At 46.7% G+C, this 21,418-nt stretch overlaps 1 protein-coding gene across 1 annotated transcript in view; it reads left to right on the top strand.

Moving 5' to 3' along the window:
* The window catches only part of btbd11b (BTB (POZ) domain containing 11b), a 51,358-nt gene that overhangs the window by 22,877 nt on the left and 7,063 nt on the right, over positions 1-21,418 (top strand). The window contains exons 2-9 of the mRNA XM_030366909.1: positions 6,344-6,496; positions 12,851-13,055; positions 16,445-16,597; positions 17,147-17,312; positions 17,752-17,841; positions 19,568-19,669; positions 20,678-20,771; positions 21,187-21,322. Of these exons, the coding sequence (XP_030222769.1) occupies positions 6,344-6,496; positions 12,851-13,055; positions 16,445-16,597; positions 17,147-17,312; positions 17,752-17,841; positions 19,568-19,669; positions 20,678-20,771; positions 21,187-21,322 (1,099 nt within the window). The remainder of the gene's footprint in view (positions 1-6,343; positions 6,497-12,850; positions 13,056-16,444; positions 16,598-17,146; positions 17,313-17,751; positions 17,842-19,567; positions 19,670-20,677; positions 20,772-21,186; positions 21,323-21,418) is intronic.

Raw genomic sequence — 21,418 nt, 5'->3', positions numbered from 1 at the left:
AAAGCCCCTTCTGAAAGAGAATGAGATTTGTTCCGTAGAATATCTCTCCCCTGCAGAAGTTCTGCTGTAATATAGTCGTACTAGTGCTGGATCGCAGATTAGTGTGATCAGTGATCCACAAAAAAAGTATCTAGTTAGTAGCAGCAGTATTTTGTGTCACGTTCATATGATTGTCATCCATGGCCATTTAATTGGTGTTACCAAACCTTTTGTACACTCACAAAGTTATTTATTCTGATCAGCCCACTAAACAATTTCTTAATTACTCTTGCCTCCTCATGTTTGAATAAGCAATTACGTCAACACCGTGGTGGCACCTGTTGACACTCAGTCATCAGAGTGTGATGATGAGTGGATATGTTACTGTCAATGTGTGTGTGTGTTTGTGTGTGTGTGTGTGTGTGTGTCAATTGACCTAAACACTCCAGTCCTGAAGCACGTTCCCACGGCATTCCTGCTCAGACCATCTTGTTTGTAAATGTACAGTGAAGCACCATGTTTTTTTCCCCGCTCTCTGAAGTGCGTGTGGGTATGTGTGTGTGTTTGTGTGTGTGTGTGTGTGTGTGTTTGAGTGTATTTATGTGTGTGTGTGTGTGTGTGTGTGTGTGTGTGTGTGTGTGTGTGTGTGTGTGTGTGTGTGTGTGTGTGTGTGTGTGTGTGGTGCCATTACGGCTCAGTGGCTTCAGATCTGCTACTGATTGCATTTATTGTCTGGAAAGCATCCTGGTTGGGGGTGGGTCGGGGTGGGTGGGGGGTAGAATGTGATTTGAGGATATTTTAGAGTTTCAGCCCTCGACAGACGAAATGAGATGAAAGCTGAAGAAATACCAATTGAAATTAGCGCTAGAGAGCTTAAAGCTTGTGAAACACATAGCAACTTAAGCATTTGGGTTTCTTTCTGATTGGAGTATATTGTGCAATTCAGCCGTCCCAGTGGATGAGTGTGTGTGTGTGTGTGTGTGTGTGTGTTTGTACGTAGTCTTCTGTGCATTTTCTATCAATTGTATTATTGTAAGGCTCCCCTGTAGCCATATTCATTGGGTTGATTGACAGGCCTGTCTCTCTCTCTGTCAACCATAAGTGTCTTTTGAATGACATCATCTTGACCTCCAGTTGCTGAGCAGCAGTGGGTTGGCTCACAAATACACACTGGCTGATGTCTTTATAGTCCCTGTCACACTCGCACAGTCTCTCCTCTGTTACCTGGCTCCTCCCACCAACCACTCAGCTCACGTTACCTCACGTACCGTCGATGCAACAGCACATTGGAATGAGATATGTAGGATTAATTATTGATTTTCTCTTTCGTATGGATAGTTCACGAGATAACATTTCTTGGATATTGTCCTTAACTGTTCAAGGGATGACTTTACGACATCGATCAGATAACTGGAGATGCTGGACGGGCGGGCGCGTTGTAAATAGGACAGACAGACACAAGAGCTGTTGTTGACACTAGATGCACCCTTCTTGTTTGGGAGATTAGCCATGACAACAAGGCCAAGGAGAGGACGCCTACAACAATGTCAAAAACGATCAGCCTTTCACCGGTGGGCCACAGATTGAGTTGAGATTCAGTTTAGATTCAACCATTTCTCGCAGGATACGTTTCCCACTGCCGCCGTAGCCCTGTTCCCAGGTCCGTCCTAATTAATCTCACAACCAACCCTAGCACATATTTTCTGCACGTTTGCCTGAGCATGCATGTGTGAGACACCGTGCTTTAGATGTGAGTGTATATTTAGCATTGAATTCCTCATATCGCCACACAACCAATATATGTGTATTTACAGTTTCACACACATGCTAACCCGCACGTGCAGCCTGCCAGCCCCCGGTGTGCACACAGTGGATCCAGCCTTGATACGCCTCCATTAACCAGCTCCCTAATGAAGGCAGAGTAGCCTGTGCGCTCATGCGTGTGCCTCACACACACCCTCCTGCGGGGATATTCCCCGGCTTGTTAGGGGGGGGGGGGGGGGGGGGGTTGTAGTACACCTTCTCCAGCATGTCCTGGTGGCACGCACTGTAGGCCCACTCATCCATTGAAACCACAAACGTGTGGTGTGTGGTTTTGTGGTTGTTTATCCAGACCAGTATACCGTGCGGCCCCACCGTAGACCGCCATGTGGTTTATTTTCTAACACTCAAGATGGGATCATCCCAACGAAAGGATCCTTTTCTTTCATAGCTGCATAGGAATTCAAACTAACTTTTAATTTGCTCCATCTCTTGCTATTTCTTCCTCCCCCCTCCCAACACACACACCCCTACTCAAGGTGGTCTCTTCTCTCTCTCTCTCTCTCTCTCTCTCTCTCTCTCTCTCTCTCTCTCTCTCTCTCTCTCTCTCTCTCTCTGTATTCGGTATACATATGGTAGCCATCTGGCCTGGCAGAGCGGTGCCGGAGCCCAGAGTGAGGCAGCAGTGCTGTGGCCCGTGTACAGTAGAGGACTATGGTTAACCCTTCACAGCCACACTGTGGTGAGCTGGGAGAACCCAGACCACTTTCACTCTGAGACCAAGCCGCGGCCATGACTGCCTCTATCGGCCTTTAGGTGGACATAGAGCTAACCAGCATCATTCTAAGTCAACTGGAAGAAGTGTAATTTCGTTCTCGTAACACAAAACCAATACATTTTTTCTTCATTCCGTTAGGATCTTGGTGGCTAGTTAATTAGTTAATAATTAGTCATTTGTCTTGTTTGACAGCTAGTTATTTAAAATGTAAAAGCTATTAAGGATTTAATATTAATGCCATTTGGCCAAAGGCTGCAGCAAGGCGTCAATTCAAACATATGGTTGTGCACGTTGCTGGTTGAAAGAATAGACAAATCCATTTAGGGCAATTCGACACCCTCACGGCGGTGGTGAGCCTATAGGCGACGTCACGGACGCTGCATCCATTCATTTTTTACAGTCTACAATATAACAGTGAGGATCTATCCCTCGGTATCTTCTAGTCAGTCTCTCAACACTCCCGGTTTCTGTCCCGCCGTTTCTCTCTCTACTAAGCTGTCCGGTGATTTTCTCTCTACCCCTTTTTCTTTCGCTCTCCCCCTCATTTTCTTTCTCGATCTCTCCCTCTCCCTCCCTCACCTCACCTCACTCTTCAATTGAAACCTCTTGGGGGGGTTGGGAAGTCTAAGCTGCTACCTCTGCTGCTACTACTACTTCTGTGTTGTGCGTTGGTCAGACCCCCTGACGTGCCGTGTGTGTAGGCCAGTAACTACGCACGCTCTGAAAAGTTGCAATTAGCCGCAATCTGTTGGCTGTTTTGCTCTGACTCTGTGTTTAACCCGTAGTGCTACAGTGGTGCTGCTGAGTTGCAGGGGTTTCTTGGGAAGAGGAGTTCTCCAAAATAGATTTAAGTGCTGGGTTGCAGCCACATAGAGGTCAGAGCTGGTGCACAAGTTAACCCTGGGATACGTCAGATTGGCTCCCATAAACAACTTCCTTTGCAACCATGATGCAGAGGGCAGGAAGTAGAAAAATACACTCCAAAACACTTCAATCAAACAGCCTTGAACTGACGCAGTGTTCCTTGACTCAGTGCCAGAGTCTACACTGAAGAACTCGGGGCTGTCATGTCCTAGTAACCGTGACTACGACCGCCCATCACCGAGCATTCCCCTTTTTGACTGTGATGAATTTGCTGCACAATGACAACTTAATGGGAACTCCTGTACCCATTACTTCTTCTCCAGTAATGCTGGTATGCCCGGAGCAACTGACTTTCCTCCCCCCTCCCCCTTCTCTCTATAGCTCTTGCCCTCTCTCTCTCTCTCTCTCTCTCTCTCTCTCTCTCTCTCTCGCTCACTTGCTCCATCGCTCTCTCACTCTCTCGCTCTCGCTCTCTGTCTGGTTTTCTCCCTCTCTACCACATGTCAGACAGGGCTGGTCCATTTACAGCGGCTGGGGGAGGGGAGCTACCCTGACTTCTTTTATTTTCAGGACGGGTCGAATATATTCCGAAAGAAGTACATTCAGCGGTTAAAAGAATCAAGCTGCACCAGCCGAGTGATATCCTCACCAAGCCAACTCCATCCCATTGCAAAGACAAATAAAAGAAAATAACAACACCAAAGATGAACCCCAATCAAATAAATAGCTAAACACAAACGCATGGCCTGGATTCAGAGAGGGAGAAATGCAGGCAAGCCCTCTCAGCCCTAAAAACACAGAGAGCTGGTCCCGTCGCTAGCTGGCTAGCATGCACACGCGCTCCCTCATCCCCGGCCTGAGGCTAAGCAGTGCCCTGCATTAGGCTGCAGTAACGTGGTTGAGTCACCTTGCCATCGCCGCCTAGCCTAAGAGCACGGAGCATTCACTGTCAGCCGGACCGGCTTTTAGTGTTTTGCTCTCACATTAAAGGCCAAGGAGTCGGGGAGGATAATGTCAGCCGCACGTTGTTTAAGCATACCATATTTCTGCCTGGTCATTTTTTAATTATTGCTCCTCATGGGACCTATTCCAGACTTGTCTTCGACTTCCTGCCTTCTATTCTAGTGAAGTGAGCCGTAAACGATGCTGGCAGTGTGCAGGCTTCACTAGAGTGGATAAGAAATGTAGCGTCAGTGGGAAAATGAGACTTATGCTTCATGCAGAGATTGGCTTTGACTTTGTTATTAAGTCATTTCAAATTGTAGTCTTTAAACAAGACGGTTGAATCACTCTGCAATGCCCTTCAGAATGACCCTGAGTGTCAACCTCGGACCATCTGGGCAACAGCTTCCATCGACCTCCTTAAAGTCTTCTTATTGAGCGATTTGACTGAAGGAAAGCCAAGTGATGTTGAGATAAAAGATGGCGAGAAGAGATGGCAAGCAACCCTCCCAGCCGACCTTCCTTCGCAGTCACCTAACCTCTCTCTGAATGTGTCTAACACTCTCAACACATACAGACAATAGATCAACAATAGACAACAGGGTCAGAATAGCTGGAGGCCGTTCCGAAGCCAAAAGAAGAAATGTCAAAATTGGGTTGATGTACTGCAGTAAGAATCTAGCTTTGGCTTAATGTTCAGTGTTTATCAAGTGAGTCCAGTCATTTGACGCTGCTGACTCAATTTATGAAAATGGTGGCCCTCTTCAAGGCCCTCTTAGTGAGAAACTGAATCTGCCGTTCAACCAGAAGTATGATTGTGGAGCAGGAAAGTTAAAATCCAAGTCTGGGGGGGAGCAGTGGCAGGGTGGCGTTCTTGCTGTTTTTGGAGGCTTTAATGTGGATTTCCTGAAGCACGGCACACTTGATCTGCACAGAGAGAGCACACAGCGAGCTGGCGAAGCAATAAAGAGCTCTTTCCCCATGGCTTTTTCCTGTTAAATCACAAAGAAAAGTATAAAAACAAAACTCCAAAAACGAAAACTTCACAGGAGTCAGGTAGGGTTATTTTTTGGTACCGAACGAGATGTAAGACTACATTCGTTAAATATTTTCGATATGAACGGGATTGATGGTGTGGTTTTATCAAGGCCTATTTTCAGGGAATTGGGGACTTGATTTCAATATTTCATCATTGGACAAACCACAAGGCGCTAAGTGGGCCATGGTACACAGCGAGGGTGAGCTCAGGCATCCGTCAGCAGAAGCAGGTAGGAGGCCTGACGCGGCCTGTCAAATACAGAGCCAGTGAGTTCCACCGCTGCCACAGAAATGAAATAAGAATAATTAAAAAGAACTCTCCTTACCCATATCTACTTTCTGGGAAACAATTAGCGAAATGGAAACCAGTGATCATCCAGTGGCGCGCATTGTGGTGGGTGTAATCAAACAACGAGTCTTGAGTGAGAGTCTTGAGTGAAATACTGCACCTCGGGCTCCGAGTGTGTCCTCTGCTCCACTTTTTGGGCACGGGGCCCAAACACTCTTTCCTTTTCCTTTTGTGATGTGGGGAGTCGCGCCTCGGGCCATTAAAGTTTGGATTCGAGTCAACGTTTCCCTTTGTCCTTGGAGACAGTGGTGAGGCGCTCGGGGATGCGTGATTGCAACAGAGGTACAGTTTGGAGCTATTCAGGTCTCGCTTGTCGGCTCTCCGCGGGTTCCCCCGTCCCCCCCCGTTCCCCCCCGTCCCCCCCTCCCCCCCATCTGGGACTGGCGCGTTCCTCTGTCGATGTCCTTTCAACCGGGAACAAACGCTCATCACACAGTTCCCTGAAGAAAAGATACAATTAAAAAACGATGAAAGCTGAGCTTTAACCTCTCTCTCTCTCTCTCTTTCTCTCTCCATCTCTGTGTGTGTGTGTGTGTGTGTGTGTGTGTGTGTGTGTGTGTGTGTGTGTGTGTGTGTGTGTGTGTGTGTGTGTGTGTGTGTGTGTGTGTGTGTGTGTGTGTGTGTGTGTGTAGGTGTGCTCAGCTTACCAGAGAGCTTGACCCTTCACCAGGACCAGCAGCAGAGAGCCGGCAAGAGTGCGGAGGGACGGGCCTACAGTCAGTCTGAGCTGCGCTCCATTGAGCAGTGCCTGCTGGCCACACGAGTGGGCAGCATTTCAGAACTCAGTGAGTCCTCTGTGTGTGCGCAAATGTGTGTGTGTGTGTGTGTTTGTGTATTTGTGTGTTTGTGTGTGTACATGTGTGGCTGTATGTGTCTGCGTGTGTGTTTGTGTGTGTCTATGTGTGTTCTTGTGTGTCGATTTTACAAATATTACAAATATTTTGCTAACTAAATGTTTACTGTGCATAAACAACACAAATCCAATATTTTCAAATGTGTACCCGGTGCGTTCAGGAATATATGGAACATCAGCAGTAGTTTGTGTCGTGTTCTTACACACCAACTTACACACAGGGTTGCGTTGTTTAGCTATGGTGCAGTAACCAGAGCAAAGAGAGGACCAAACTCATTTGATGCGACAAAACGATTTGTCTCTGGGTTTTGTTGCGTGCTATTCCGCAGCTCAATTCAGCTGACTCAGAAAAACAACCCCAAAAACCATTAGCATGACATTTAAACAGGCTGAAGAGTCCACAGTAGGCTTTTTTTCAACACACGCGTGCATCGACGTGACTCTCAGAATGCAGGCGACTTAATGAGCATTTCATCTTATGTAACAAACACGGTCCGAGTGCCATCGCTGTGACGGCATCGACCATGTGTTAAAAAAATATCCTTTAATTTCTCTACTGTAAATATTCATCATCGGAACCAACATTGCTGAAACAATATCATGAATATGGATGGAGGAGCGGAGTGATAGGAAGAAGGTGGCTATTTATATATCTGTGTGTGTTGTGCTGTGGAGGTCAAGCCGGCGTCCATTCTGTTGACTCTGCAAATAGCACCGCAGACCACGGGGAGGCGAGTGGACGATGCCAGAACCACAGCCCCGCTCCAATGTTATCACCCCACATCGTTGGTCGTTTACACCACCATCTCGGCAATTTAATCATTTAAAGATCATTTTCTACTTGGAACCACTACACTCTCTACTGCCATGACATGAAAGGGGACCACAGGATAAGCACCATTTTAAATCATTATAATAAAGTGTAGTGGCCTGAAATGGCATTCTTGGCATCGGCTGAATGAAATTTGCATCCTAGATACAGCCTGAAACAATGGCATTTTAAAATAGAATTTCTACGAGGTTTGTTACTTGTTTTTCCATTTTTGTTTTGTGTAATTTGTATCCACAAAAATGGCAATATTAGCATGTTTGAAGGCACGTTTGCCTAAATGCTGTATATATTTCAGCTATTTGTTTTTGCTGGTGAGCCAGGATCTATACCAGTAGAGAGGTTTATGTAATTCCATATGCAACTGCTTCAAACTGAATCTCTTTATAGAGCTGTCAATGGTAATAGGATACCAAACATGTCACTTTTCAAGCAGCCTCATTATGTAAATCTCTAGCCTGAGCCGGATGTATTTATCAGTAACTGGTCACAAGGTCAACCACAAACTCATGTCCTCTATTTAGTGTTAGTACGCTCCTTCAACAAACCCCTGTATTTAATTCAATTCACATGGGGTCTTTATGTACACTTCAAAGTGCACATAAAGACTCATAAGCATTGGTTTCATGCAAAATCATTATATTCAGTGGTGGTTTTACACCCAAACCCAACACGAGCCCTCCTATTACCCATCAACACGCCGCAATTGCCTCTCCAATCTCTCCTCCTCCTCCCTCACCGTCTCTGTCTTCCCCAGTCTCCGGTTGTCTGATGAAAACTGTGTTTTAAATGTACTGTTGGAAGGCAATCCAGTGGGCTGGTGCCTCTCAGGTCAGTTTGGGATGAGAGCCGTTTTTAAAATGAGAACGGCTTTGGCACAAGGCTGCATCACAGACAAGGACTGGGAGCAGATTGTTATTCATGACGGGGCAACAGGGGAATGGATGTCTCTACCTTCTTACCTTCAAAGAACATGGACTTTAAAGTCAGTCGATGGTGACGCACCATGTAAATGCATGAGCGGATGGAAGCAGAAGAAATGTTGAGGGAGGGACTAATGCATCTCAAGGACTTCATCTGAGGCACATATTGAGGCCCAATCCCATTTCTACCCCTTACGCCTTCCCCTTACCCCTTCAAAGCAAGGGGGAGGGGTAAGGGGAAGGGGGAAGGGGTAGAAATGGGATTGGGCCTGAGAGTCATGCTTTGGCTAACTTCTGTCACATTGAGATTGTTTTGAAAGGTTGACTCTAAATGGATGGATGACCCAAAGCCGAGGAAACGTAGGGAGTGCATTGGGAGGATTTCATTGTTTTCTTATTATTGAGGGTAATACCTGGCTACCTACTGTAGTGTTGTTTTGTTTGTTTACGCCACAGGGCTTCGGAGACCGAATCCATTAGACCTGGAGCTGTCCCCCTGGGCCCTGCCCAGTGGCTGCCCAGCGCTCCTGGAAGACGGGTTGAATAATACACGTTTCCTCCAGAACCATTAAGACTGTCTTAAGTTATAAATAGCAGCTAGCCTATTCAGCCCTTCAAGTGGTAACACCCATAGCTGAGAGGCTTAAACTGTTTAGCATCCTGCCCTTATGTATGATGTGTGTGTGTGTGTGTGGGTGTGTGTGTGTGTGTGTGTGTGTGTGTGTGTGTGTGTGTGTGTGTGTGTGTGTGTGTGTGTGTGTGTGTGTGTGCGTGTGTATGTTGTTGTGTGTCTGTCTGCGATGTTGGTAAGACTCGATTAGAAGAGTGCTATACCTTTTACTTTAATTAGTCAGAAATTCAATGAATGTATTGAAAGTTTCCTATGGTACCATAAACATTATCTGATTGAGCTAAATAACCCATGTATTGGGGCAGGCGAGTCGTCCAGCCTTGACTGATCCTCCAGCCCACATTGTATCTGCTCTTGTGAGGCTGTTGGGAGGATAATGTGGTCTAAGAGGGGGTGTGTTGAAGGATTGCTTCAAACTGCGTTCCCGTCTCTCCCACCTAAATGTGTCACTAGTTGGTGGAAATAGTCACAAAATCATGAAGCCACTGGTGCCTTGTATATAATAAGACGCTTATATATTGTATTAAGTCATTTCAAAGTTATTTGATGTATTGCATGTATTAAGTCCGTTTATGTATTACCTCACTTATTGTATTGTATGTATTAAGTCAGTTTTTTTCTTGTATGTATCAAGTCAGTTTATGTCATAAATATTAAGTTGCTTATATATTGTATGTTTTAGAGGGGTACTGTGTAGGATTAAGTCGCATCTAGTGATGAGGTTGTACCTCATTACCCCCACCCCCCCTCACCCCTCCCTTTCCAATGACGTATGAGAAGCTACGGCGCTTCCATAATGATGTCATCGTCTAGGACCGCCTAGAGTAACCCCACGTGATGAGGTCCCTTGATATATATATATCAATTGTATTTAATTATTAAGTCTCTAAAACTAGAGATAATAGCCTACAAATAAGTGATTATTATTGGGAAATAAAGGGTTTCTCCTAAGCTCACAAAAACACAATGATTCTTATTTCCATCAGATTATACACTAATTTAAACATACTAATGAACATAATAGTCAATTTCTCCAATTTCTGTTTTTTCTAGATGCCGCTTAATTCTAAACACTGCCCCTTTAAGTCAGTGCATGTCCCTTCAAGGTTAGATAGGGCAAGTCTAGGTCATAGTGTTGTTAAAGACTTCATGTTTCCTGGATGTCTCAGATGTCAAACAGATATGTTACACAAAGGACCGAATCTTTGAGCCCTCATTTGCAAACTGAAATTTGCACTGCCCACTTATAATATGGGTATTGTCTGATTTTCATGTGGCCTGGTACTGCTACTTGGTGGCTAAAGGCTCTGTCTCTCTACCCAAACGGAGAGAAAGCTAATAGCGCTATGAATAGCCTGACGTCTTGTTGAGTCAGAATGGCCGCGAGGGGCCATTAAACATGTTCATGGCTGTGTAGCAGGAAATAATTGAAACACAGCAGCAATGATGATGGCAACTGCAAAGCCAGTGCACAATGCAGCCGGTGTACATTCATCGGTGCCCAAAGGAAAGTGTGTGTGTGTGGTGTGATTAGATGCATACATGAAAAACACAACGGCATTGCTCCGTAAGGAATGTGAATTGATTGCCTGGGCAAATACTGGACTGCAGCCCGCTTGCTTGTCTCGTACCCAGTGTGTGTTAATCAGCCATCCCATTCAGCCTGGTAGAAGAGCCCTGCCGGGCTGTTTGACCAGCAACAGGGCCCATCGAAGGCTGGTATGAAAGCTTTTAGTAAAATCGCCCCTGTCAAGCGACGGCAGTATGCTGCCCAAGAAGGGCTTTGTGCACGCGCTCCGATTCTTAACCCGCGTGTTATGACTACTGCGGCTTTCTAAAGCACTGAAGAAATATAACGTTCAACAACATTGGATTCTTAAAAAGGAACCAACCCCGTGGTGTTTGGGGCTCAGATCCTTTCAGGCTTTAATTAACTGGGATTGGATATTGATTTCCAGGTGTTCGTTCGTTAATGAAAAAGCGATTCACTTCTTCCTTTTTTTTTCACTCCTTTTTAAGTGCACCTCTTTTTTCTTTCAGCTTGTACTTCTTGTACACCCTTCGGAGTGGTCTCCATTTTATGCCACGGACACCTCGCTGGCACTAAGTATCGCTCAAGACCACCAAATGTCATTCTGGCTTCAGTAGCATAAAACTAGAAGAGTAAATAATTGTGTGTCAGCTGCTTATAACTCGGCAGAGGTACGTGGAGAGTCGTGCTTTTTCAACGTCGCAGATTAGCCCCACAGCCCTCAGCTCTCAGCTCCAAGCTCCCACCGAACCCCCCACCAGCAGTCAGCCCCACATCAACCCACTCGTTGCCGCTTTCTGCCCAGCCATCCCAGGGACTCATTTGAGATGAAATATGAGGAAAAGCTGTTGCTGGCAATGCCTCTGAGCTCTCCATCTCACCCTCTAATTACCGCATGAGGAAGGCACGTTTCAGGGATCCCGCTCTGTGGTCCCTAGTGGGTTCTGAGATAGATAAGGAAGACGTGGAGCGTGTGCGTGAAGCGAGATGAAGGGAAAAAGCAAGAGGGGGAATAAAACAAGTTGCTGTTATAAATTGCAAGCTGGGACGCTTTTCTGTGGAGTGCGTGTCATCGCATTATATTATATGATGTCATTACACATTTCGCTGTGTGTCCTCATAAGCATGCCACCGCTGTTTCAAGGGCAGCCTAAAGACGGAGGGCTGTATTGTGTGTTTTTCTCCAGGCCTATTTGATTTGCTGTCATGGTATTAGTGTTTAGGCTGAATGGGACCTCAGTGGGGTGTGTCGACACTATTATAACACCGAACCTTTGTGTTTGCTGAAGCAGCCATTTGGTTGTCGGAGCACTTTGAATGTGCTCAATATGTTCACGGGAAATAGTTAATTTAGACTCGACAAGGCAGTTTTATCGTGTTATTTATTTTAATTGCAGGTTTTTGTGGATTGGCACGATATAAACTTGTTCTTTCAACTTCCTTCAGACATGTTGCAGAGGCACAGTTGGTTTGGAAGGGAAAATTAGAGAACAGACATTTGCCAGCATTTGACATGGGATTTGACTATCAGACGGAGCTATTTATTAGGTAATCATAGTTGGCTATTCATCTGCTACACATTATACCCTTTTCTAGAATAAGCTGCCGTTTCAATGTGAAAGGGGTTGGAAAAGTAATTCTACGTCCAACATTTATTTCTACTAAAAGGCCATCTGTCTAACACTAATGTAAACACACTCCTACAAAATGGTTTACCTTCCAGAAATCTATCATGAGCATATTAAAATCCCTTACCATCCAAAACCATTCCTTTCTGGTATAAAGCAGTCGAGAATTATACGAAGAAAAACAACGTTGCATCCGTATCATTTTTTTATGGCCATGGTTACTACTACTACTTCCCAGTTAACAGTGAACAAAGACCACTGAACTTTTGGGTGCCTCTGTGTGTGTGTGTGTATGTGTGTGTGTGTGTGTGTGTGTGTGTGTGTGTGTGTGTGTGTGTGTGTGTGTGTGTGTGTGTGTGTGTGTGTGTGTGTGTGTGTGTGTGTGTGTGTGTGTGTGTGTGCTGTGCGCGTCGATGGGTGCTTGTGTTTCCTGCAGTGAATGGAAACCCTCTGCTCCTTTCTGAAAGGAAGGGCTTTTAGAAGAAAAATGTGGTTATTATTCTACCGACATGATCTTGAAACGAGTGAGTCTGATTGTGTGTTCAGTGTGTGTGGGGACTTTGTGTTTTTTGTTCTCAAAACATCCATCTGTATAAAAATGTGTGTCTGTGTGTGCATGTGTGTGTGCTTGTGTGTGTGTGCTTGTGTGACTGTGTATATGTATGTGTTTGTTTGTATCTGTGTGTTTTTTGTGCGTAACACATCCATCTGCATATAAACGTGTGTGTGTGTGTTTGTTTCCAGGTGACCTGGTGTCCCGGGCCATGCAGTACCTCCTGCCACTACACATTAAGAACATCAGCAACGGCACGCCGGTCCACCAGAAGCCCTGCGCCGTCCACTGGGCCCCGGAGTCCATCTACACCCTGTGCTACTTCATGCACTGCCCCCAGATGGAGTGGGAGAACCCCAACGTGGAGCCCTCCAGGGTCAGCCTGCACGCAGAGAGGTGAGGAGAACACACTTCTGATGCCTCTTCTTCAAGGGCCCCGGGAGGCGGACCCCCACCACCACCACCGCCGCGTTCACAATCCGGAGCCCACGGACAGCCAGAGAGGGGGAAGGGTGGAAGAGCACACAGCTGAAGGAAAGGTCTATTCTCTGGATGTTTTAGAAAGGGTAGCCTCTGCTGACTTGTCAAAACTATTTATTTTCTTTATAAATCTAGCACATTATTATTTAATGAATAGACATACATTTATGTATGAATAGACTTACATTCCAAAGGCAGTTTGATCTCTCTCTCTCTCTCTCTCTCTCTCTCTCTCTCTCTCTCTCTCTCTCTCTCTCTCTCTCTCTCTCTCTCTCTCTCTCTCTCTCTCTCTCTCTTCCCTCTGCATGGAGAATAAAGGTTCCAATCGTCACCCTCACATGGCACCGGGATCTGTGTTGGCTTTCATCCTCTTCACACACAACACGACATATGGTCACATGGGTCAGGAGTCACTCTTATCAGCCCTGTTTTAAAGGGCCCATCCAGGAGTGGATGCACTGTGAGAACAGCAGGCGACCTGGTGGGGATAGGTCTGTACAGCCACGTGGGCGCTATCTATTGATTGCTGGTGCCACAGATGGTACAGATGGTCATTGTCAGCCTCCAGCTACAGATCTGGATCTGAGCACACATGAGTAAATGCCTCTATAGGGATCTGCTGGGTCTATAGCCGGGTCTCTGTGCTGCCATGAATATATGTTATTTAATGTACTTTATCACGGGGTAGACATTATATTTTGTTTTATATTTTCATATTTCCTACGGTTAAAGTGCTTTAGGTAAGATTGGAGAACTAAAATTAGAGCTCAATTTGTTTGAAATGGCAAAGCCATCTATCAGCTGTTTCTGGGTTGAGTGCGCTGGAGAATATCTGCTCTGGTTCGACTGTGCGTCTGCCTCTTGATGTGACCATTTAGACTTTAGAATACGCCCAGCTCATTTCTGACCAATCAGGGCATCTCTTCCCCGATCGGCTCGGGGAATCCATATTTCCTGTCATTCACTGGTGCATGATTGGAACAGTGTTCAATGGCAGGATAATTATAGCGAGGGGGGGAGCAGGGAAGAAGGGGATGTTTTTTGGTTGTTGTTTATTTACAAAATCTCTTCTTTCCTGCTCCCAGATCTTTCCTGCTCTCAGCTCTTATATCTTACAGCAGCATTAATGAAGGACCCTTCAACGTTATTATGCTGGGGAATTTTTCCTCTCAGCCTTTTTATTTTCTCGGTGGGACTATGTGCTCACCATGCATTCATGAATTTCGTTTTCAATATTTCCTACTGCTCGGTCACTCCCCCCCCCCGCCCCTTTCCCCCTAGTCTCTGTCGAATGACGGAAGAGCTGACAGCTGAGGCTGGGCAGTGCGGTGTGAGTGCACACCAGTTATCTGGTAAATGGGTCCCACAGCTCTACAAGTCAAAGTAGTTTCTCCGTTTGGTAATCCAAGCCCCCCCCCCCCCCCATTATTTAGCTTTCATGCACACCGTCAAACTCAAAGTGCCTTCATCACTGCCAGTGTCAGGGTTTGCATTCACTTTTGGTGCTCCCGATATATGCACACGATAAAAAACATCAAGTAATATTTTGGCCAAATTGTGATATCTAGCATAACTGTACTCTCCTACCACTGCTGATTCACTGTGCCTCATTGTGCTATATCCTAAGCCAATCACAGTGCTTTTAACATTCCATAATCACTATCTGCCTAAGTCAGCTATTTACCTCAGGCATTTTTGACGCCAAATACAAGATAAACCCGAAAATATGACTTAGGCAATTATGCTATGAGGCTAACAATATGTGTGCGCATACATTTGACCCTTTTTCATCATCATCATCATAAGCCCCATCATCTTCCTCATCATCGTTTTAGCAATATCCATAAATTCTTGAGAACACTGTGTGAACCCCAGAGCTTATAAAGCAGTCGGGTTGAGGGCAGGTTTCACTCGTGGAGCCACGCAATGCCTCTCCTTCATATGTTCCATGAGCCTTGATTAGACGCCGGGTCCCACTTTAATAAAGCCCGCTGAACCCATGACATCACCCTGGCTCTCGGTCACAGCGTTTCCATCCTTTCCTCAACTGAGAAGAGAGAGAGAGAAGAAGAAGAGAGGGAAATTAAAGCAGCTTTCCCTGGCTGATGAAACTGAGGGTTATTCAAGGAGCAAGGCTTTTCCTATAGGCGGTGAAGGATGTTGATGGTGAACTTGATAGTGATTGACAGATATGGGCTGAGCACATGTCAAGGACGGTGAAGCCGCTTTTCTGCTGCTGCACTTCCAGACTTCATTTGAGTGCTAAGATCTATAGATCCGAGAGCTTCTATAGAGCTGTAGAGCTCTTTAGAGCTCTTTGTCTAAGACTTATAAATTCTATAGGCCATTCAAAATTTCAGTGTCGGTGCTGTTTTGTCTTTTGTGTATCTATTTCCCCAAATGTACGGATATATAATAACACTTGATTGATTTTTGTAAATTAGTTTGTGATGGTCCATTTATAATGTCCCGATTCAAACAGAAATTCTATAAAAAGCACTGTTTTACACTCAATCTACAAGCCAAACATCTACAATATGTTAGTGAACACACAGCCTTCACAGGTTAGGAGTCGCCTTGTTTTGTTGTTGTGCCCTAGACACAGCGCTGGCTGAGTGTCCCTCGCTAACCTCTGCGTCATCATTATCATCATTTCCTACGTGTGTGCCTCTTGAAGGGCCTGACGCGCTGCCAGCAAATAACCACTTAACTAGATGACAGCATGAGCATAACACGCAAATTCTTGCACTTAGGGGCACAGGGGCGCTTGATGACAGGGGTGGGGGGGTGGTGGGGGAGAGGAGAGGGTTGAGATGGGAGAGGGGGGGGATAGGAGAGAGGGATGGGAGGGGGTGTTGAGAAGGGGGTTCCCTTTCTCCGCTGCCCTAGAGCATTACGGTGCAGCGCTGCTGTTCATTCATTCAGCAGGAGAGAGAGAGAGAGAGAGAGAGAGAGAGAGAGAGAGAGAGAGAGAGAGAGAGAGAGAGAGAGAGACATCACACAACGCACCTCCTACCTTCTTGAAGGTTGTGCAGGTTCGATCCCGGGGGAACTTCCTCCCAAGTGTCGAGGCGTCCCTGAGCAAGGCACTGAACCCCAACCGCGCTGCATGGTAGACACTGCCGTCGGTGTGTATGAATGGGTGAACGGGGGGGGGGGGGGGGGGGGGGGGGGGCATTGTGGGGGGGGGGGGGGGGCAAGTGCTTTGAGTGGGGGCCACAGGTCAGTAATAGCGCTCTATAAATGAGCAGGGGTCCTTTTCTGCCGTTTCACCACGCACCGTGCCCCTCTGTCTCCCCACGCAGGCCGTTCGCGGTGCTGCCCCCGCTGATGGAGTGGCTGCGGGTGGCCGTGGCCCACAGCGCGCACCGCCGCAGCTTCTCCGTGGACAGCGATGACGTGCGGCAGGCGGCCCGGCTGCTGCTGGCCGGGGTGGACTGCGAACCGCGCCAGCTCAAGTAAGCACACACAGGACGTAGCGCTGCTGCTCATGCTAACGCTAATGCTAACGGTGCTGCTCGTCATGAACACATGAGGCATAGGCACATAGGCAGCACACACACACGAGCCGCAGAGAGCGCCCCTTTAACAGGGTGCCACGTGCAGAAGTGCACGTGCCCTGTTCACGTGCAAAAAAAAAACAAAAAAACAAAAACCTGGATTTGAATATAAAATATATCCATTAGTCATTGACCTTTTTCACAGAGGCGTCATCGTAGGATAAATGCAGGTGTGGGTCATCATATGAATTAAAGGTCAGCTTCTCTTTTTACACAGCCACAGGTGGTCGATTAAACTAGTTAAGATAAGCCTACTGCCCTGGTACATAAAACTGATAAGAGCCATTATTAGTGTAATGAGCGACGCCTCTGTTTGTCCTACGATGACACCTCGGAAAAAGGGTCTGCAACAGGAAGAATGTCATTCAGGGAAAACACTAAATGCATCGCGATAGCCGACGTCCAATGAGAAAAGTGTTTCCCCGCACGCTCCGTTCTCCCTTCTAGGACCGACGACTGTTTCTGCGCGTCGCGGAAACTGGATGCCACGTCCACCGAGGCCAAATTTCTCCAGGACCTGGGCTTCCGGATGCTCAACTGCGGACGCACGGACCTGGTGAAGCAAGCGGTGAACCTGCTCGGACCGGATGGCATCAACACCATGAGCGAGCAGGTGAGAGACACACACACACACACACACACACAGACACTGAGATATGTTGGTTTTACGACGCAGATATACTCTCTAGATAGGCACTTGCGCTGAACACACTCACACGGTCTGATGCCCGATCAGAAGCATAAACCTGGCATCCTGAAGGCTGATCCTGGCATCCTTTGATTTGCAGATGGTGTCAAATGGGGATATATGTGAAAATAACAAGCTAAATATTCATGGCAAGGTTGCCCCTCTTGGTTGTATTTCAAATTATTTTAATTATTAATATTTTCTTCATCGCATTCATCACTTTTATATTTTCATTTAGCATTTTGCAGCCTTGAATTGAGTGAAGGGGCTTCATGCTATCATGAGCAGGAGGAGGTGGGGAAAGTCCCAGCAATATTCTAACTGTTTGAATCCTGTCGCCGTCCTGCGTGGGGGTGTTCTCTAGGGGATGACCCCTCTGATGTACGCGTGTGTCCGTGGAGACGAGGCCATGGTCCAGATGCTTCTGGATGCTGGAGCTGATATCCACAGTGAGGTCAGTTCCTATCACCCCATACATCCCCCCTCTGATGCAGGACATTAAAGATGTTTAATACCACACCTATTGCCAAGTCTCTCATGGGACTGAACTGTTTAAATTAATTCAAATTAAATAATAATAGTAAAACAGGGGGTTGAAGTGAACCAGCAGCTGGGTAATTGATGACTATTTAGAAATGCTTTAATACAACATGTTATGGGTATGGGAGCCAAGCCATCATCATCGTTTACATCAAGTTGTGGGCACAGTGGTTCCAATTAGCCTGCTTGCTAATGCCGTGTTGTGCTGTATAATGAATGAGTATCATTAAGAGTTTGCCTCCTAATGCCTCAGGGGTTGTGCAGTGGTATGAGAAACAGCACAAAGTTAATCATTTTGGTGATACATTGATGACACAAACTTTACTTTTTCTTCAAAAAAAGTATCCAGAGGATTAGTATAAAATGACCTAAAATGACCTTGGCTGCTTATTCCTTATTTTTGGGGTAAAACTTTGAAATAAGGGCAAATATTGAATCTTTAATTAACATTAGTTGTAAATTAGAAAATAGGCATTAGCTAACAATTAACTGACAGTTAAATAACAGTTAACAGTTAAACAACAGGTCTAGTAATCATTTACTAATGGTGTTCATGTTTAATAATGGTGCTCATTTGAACTAAGGCACTCATTTATACATTGTTTAAAAGGGTTTGGGTTAACCCTATTTAATAATGTATCAATGATTGCAACTAATTAACAGTTAATCATTCAACCCATTACATTTTACCCTTATTTTTTGATTTTGTGTCAGCCAAACTGGATTCTACAACATGGTTTATATTTCTGTAAAACAATGAATATAGCACCACCTTCACTACATATTACCAAAGCACAAAGTCCTCTCCCCACGATGGCTTAATTCAGCCTCATTCCCAACAGAATAGAGACCAACGGCAGCACTGCATGAATCATTTCCATTGAACAGCGCAGTGGTGATAACTTGCTTTCACAGCGCCTCACACCTAATTTTCCCATACCTCCGTCTGTGGGTGGTTCACAGTGCTCCTGTGAAAAGACCCCCGCGGCGGTCAACATAAACGTGTCTTCGATGTGCTTTCTCTGTGCCTCCTGTTCGTCCCTGTGTCTCCCGTCATCATCGTCTTCCTCATTTCAACTTTTTCAAAGGCCACCCTTGTGCTCATTTCGAGTCCCCTCATGCCTCCTGACACAACACCTGCAGGGGTGTGGTAGTCTAACAACGAGAGGTCAGCCCTCTGTCAGTCCTACACACACACACACACACACACACACACACACGATGTGTGTTCGCTTTGCGAACACACATCGGCGGAACTCTCTCTCGAGAGAGAGGAAGTGGACCGAGGAGAGACGTAACAAGCGACCCAGACGGATCAATCGGTGGTGTTCATTAGTCGGCTAACCCCGGTGACAGCGTGTCACCCAGGACAGGGGCCCCCAGGGGGCTCCCAGCTAATTACCCCCGCACTCCTGTAGAGAGAGCTGCCCCCCCGACCCTACCTCTGCGCTGCGCTGTGTGGTTACTTGTGTTAACGCCCTCATTGTTTTCTCTCTCTCTCTCTCTCTCTTGCTCTCTCTCTCTCTCTCTCCCTGACCTTGTCTCCCGCCACTTCCTTGACACACTTCCTTGACACACCCCCCCCCCCTCCCCCCCCACCTGCTGCCCTGCCTCCTCCCCACCTGTGTCACTTTTCCCAGGTTCCAAACTCCGCCCACAGGTACCCCTCAGTCTATCCCGAAACCCGGCAGGCGACGCCCCTTACCTTCGCTGTGTTACACGGACATGTGCCCGTGGTGCAGGTAGTGACCGCTCCTGTCTCTCTCTGTCTCTCTGTCTCTCTCTCTCTCGCTCGCTCGCTCGCTCAGCTTGTAACACCCTGTAGTCCAGTGACCTGTTCCATGTCTTTATGTGTTGTCATTCATCACTGTCACCTCATTTGGTTAAAGGGATGCGGGGGGGGGGGGGGGGGGGGGGGGGGGGGGGGGGGGGGGGAATAGGAATATGATGATCATAATGTGGATGTCGTAAATGAGATTTCAACCTGTATGCATTGTTTTTTGTCTCCCATAATTCATGAGAATTATTTTGCGTTGACCGCTCATTCATCATCCTTTATCTTCCATCTGTTGAGCCATTGGTTCTGAGGGATGTTAATTTATGCACGCGTTTCGGGGGGGGAAGACAATTATCAAAGGCCTTCCGTGTCCTGCTAGGCCTTTGAAAAGTCAATCGTGCTAATGGTCCAGGGAACATTGGATTTGCTGAAAGTGGCTAGATTGCAGTCTAATGAATATTGAACCTGTTTTAACGTGTTTGGTTTACTCACTAAATGTTCCCTCCGCTAGCAATGTAAAATCTTTACATTCTAAATGGACCCTGTTGTCAGTTTGAATCTGGTTCAGATTGAAAGAGTTTGAAAGCAGGAGTAGAAACAGAAACAGAGGCCTTTCTATATCTTGAGTCAAAGGTACTTAGTCACTTAGATTTAGATCAGATTGAAACTTAATTTACTCTATTTGGACCGCTAGACATTTAGTCCCAGACCCTGCTGGAGACACTATGTTCACATACTTTACGGCCTAGTTGTGGGAAGATTGCTCACTGTGATTTAAGGGTGGCGTCTGTTAGAGAGATGAGCTTTCAATTGAATATCATTCATCTAGAATCCAATGTAAAACTGTCTTATAGCCAATGGTGATCCATGTGGTGAATATGATTACACTGTCACCAACTATTTTACCCTCCTTCCCTCCCTCTCCCCCTCCCCTCCCCCCTTCCCTCCCCCCTTCCCTCCCCTAATCGTACAGCTGTTATTGGATGCCAAGGCCAGCGTCGAGGGCTCCCTGCAGGACAGGATGGAGAACTACACTGAGACGCCGCTGCAGCTAGCCGCGGCGGCGGGTACGACACAGCAGCATAAGAGACCTCTGACCTCCACCACAGCTGGCTGGACGACCGGCTTTAGGGCGATCCGTCTTTCTCGTGACAATACAAACCACGAGAATACAACGCGACACGTGCAATTCGTGCTATGAGAACGTCGCCTTGTCTTTCCTCTTGTCTTGACTTTATATTTTTGACTCAAGCACTCTTGAGGCCAAATCTCTGTTGAACCTTCTCCAACGTTTCCACTGGTTGTGTGGTTAAGCAGTGCTCTAGTCCCAGCAGTGCGGGGCGATCTAGTGTTCAGGCACTGCCGGTGAAAGGTTGTGGGTTCATCCACCCTATCTGCGCGTCTACCTGTAGGCCTACTCTAGGAAGGTGCTTCACTGCGGCTGCCCGCTCATTGTAGCCCCCCCCCCCCCCCCCCCCCCAGGTAACTTTGAGCTGGTGAGCCTGCTGATGGAGCGGGGGGCCGACCCCATGGTGGGCACCATGTACCGCAACGGCATCTCCTCGGCTCCCCAGGGAGACATGAACTCCTACAGTCTGGCCGCCGCACATGGACACAGGTTAGACACACACACACACACGCACGCACGCACGCACGCACGCACGCACGCACGCACAACACGTGCACACAACACACACACACACACACACACATG

The sequence above is a fragment of the Gadus morhua genome, chromosome 9, assembly GCF_902167405.1.
Source record: "Gadus morhua chromosome 9, gadMor3.0, whole genome shotgun sequence".
NCBI lineage: Eukaryota > Metazoa > Chordata > Actinopteri > Gadiformes > Gadidae > Gadus > Gadus morhua.
Note: the sequence above shows the minus strand (reverse complement) of the source record. Positions and strands in the feature narration are given on the sequence as shown.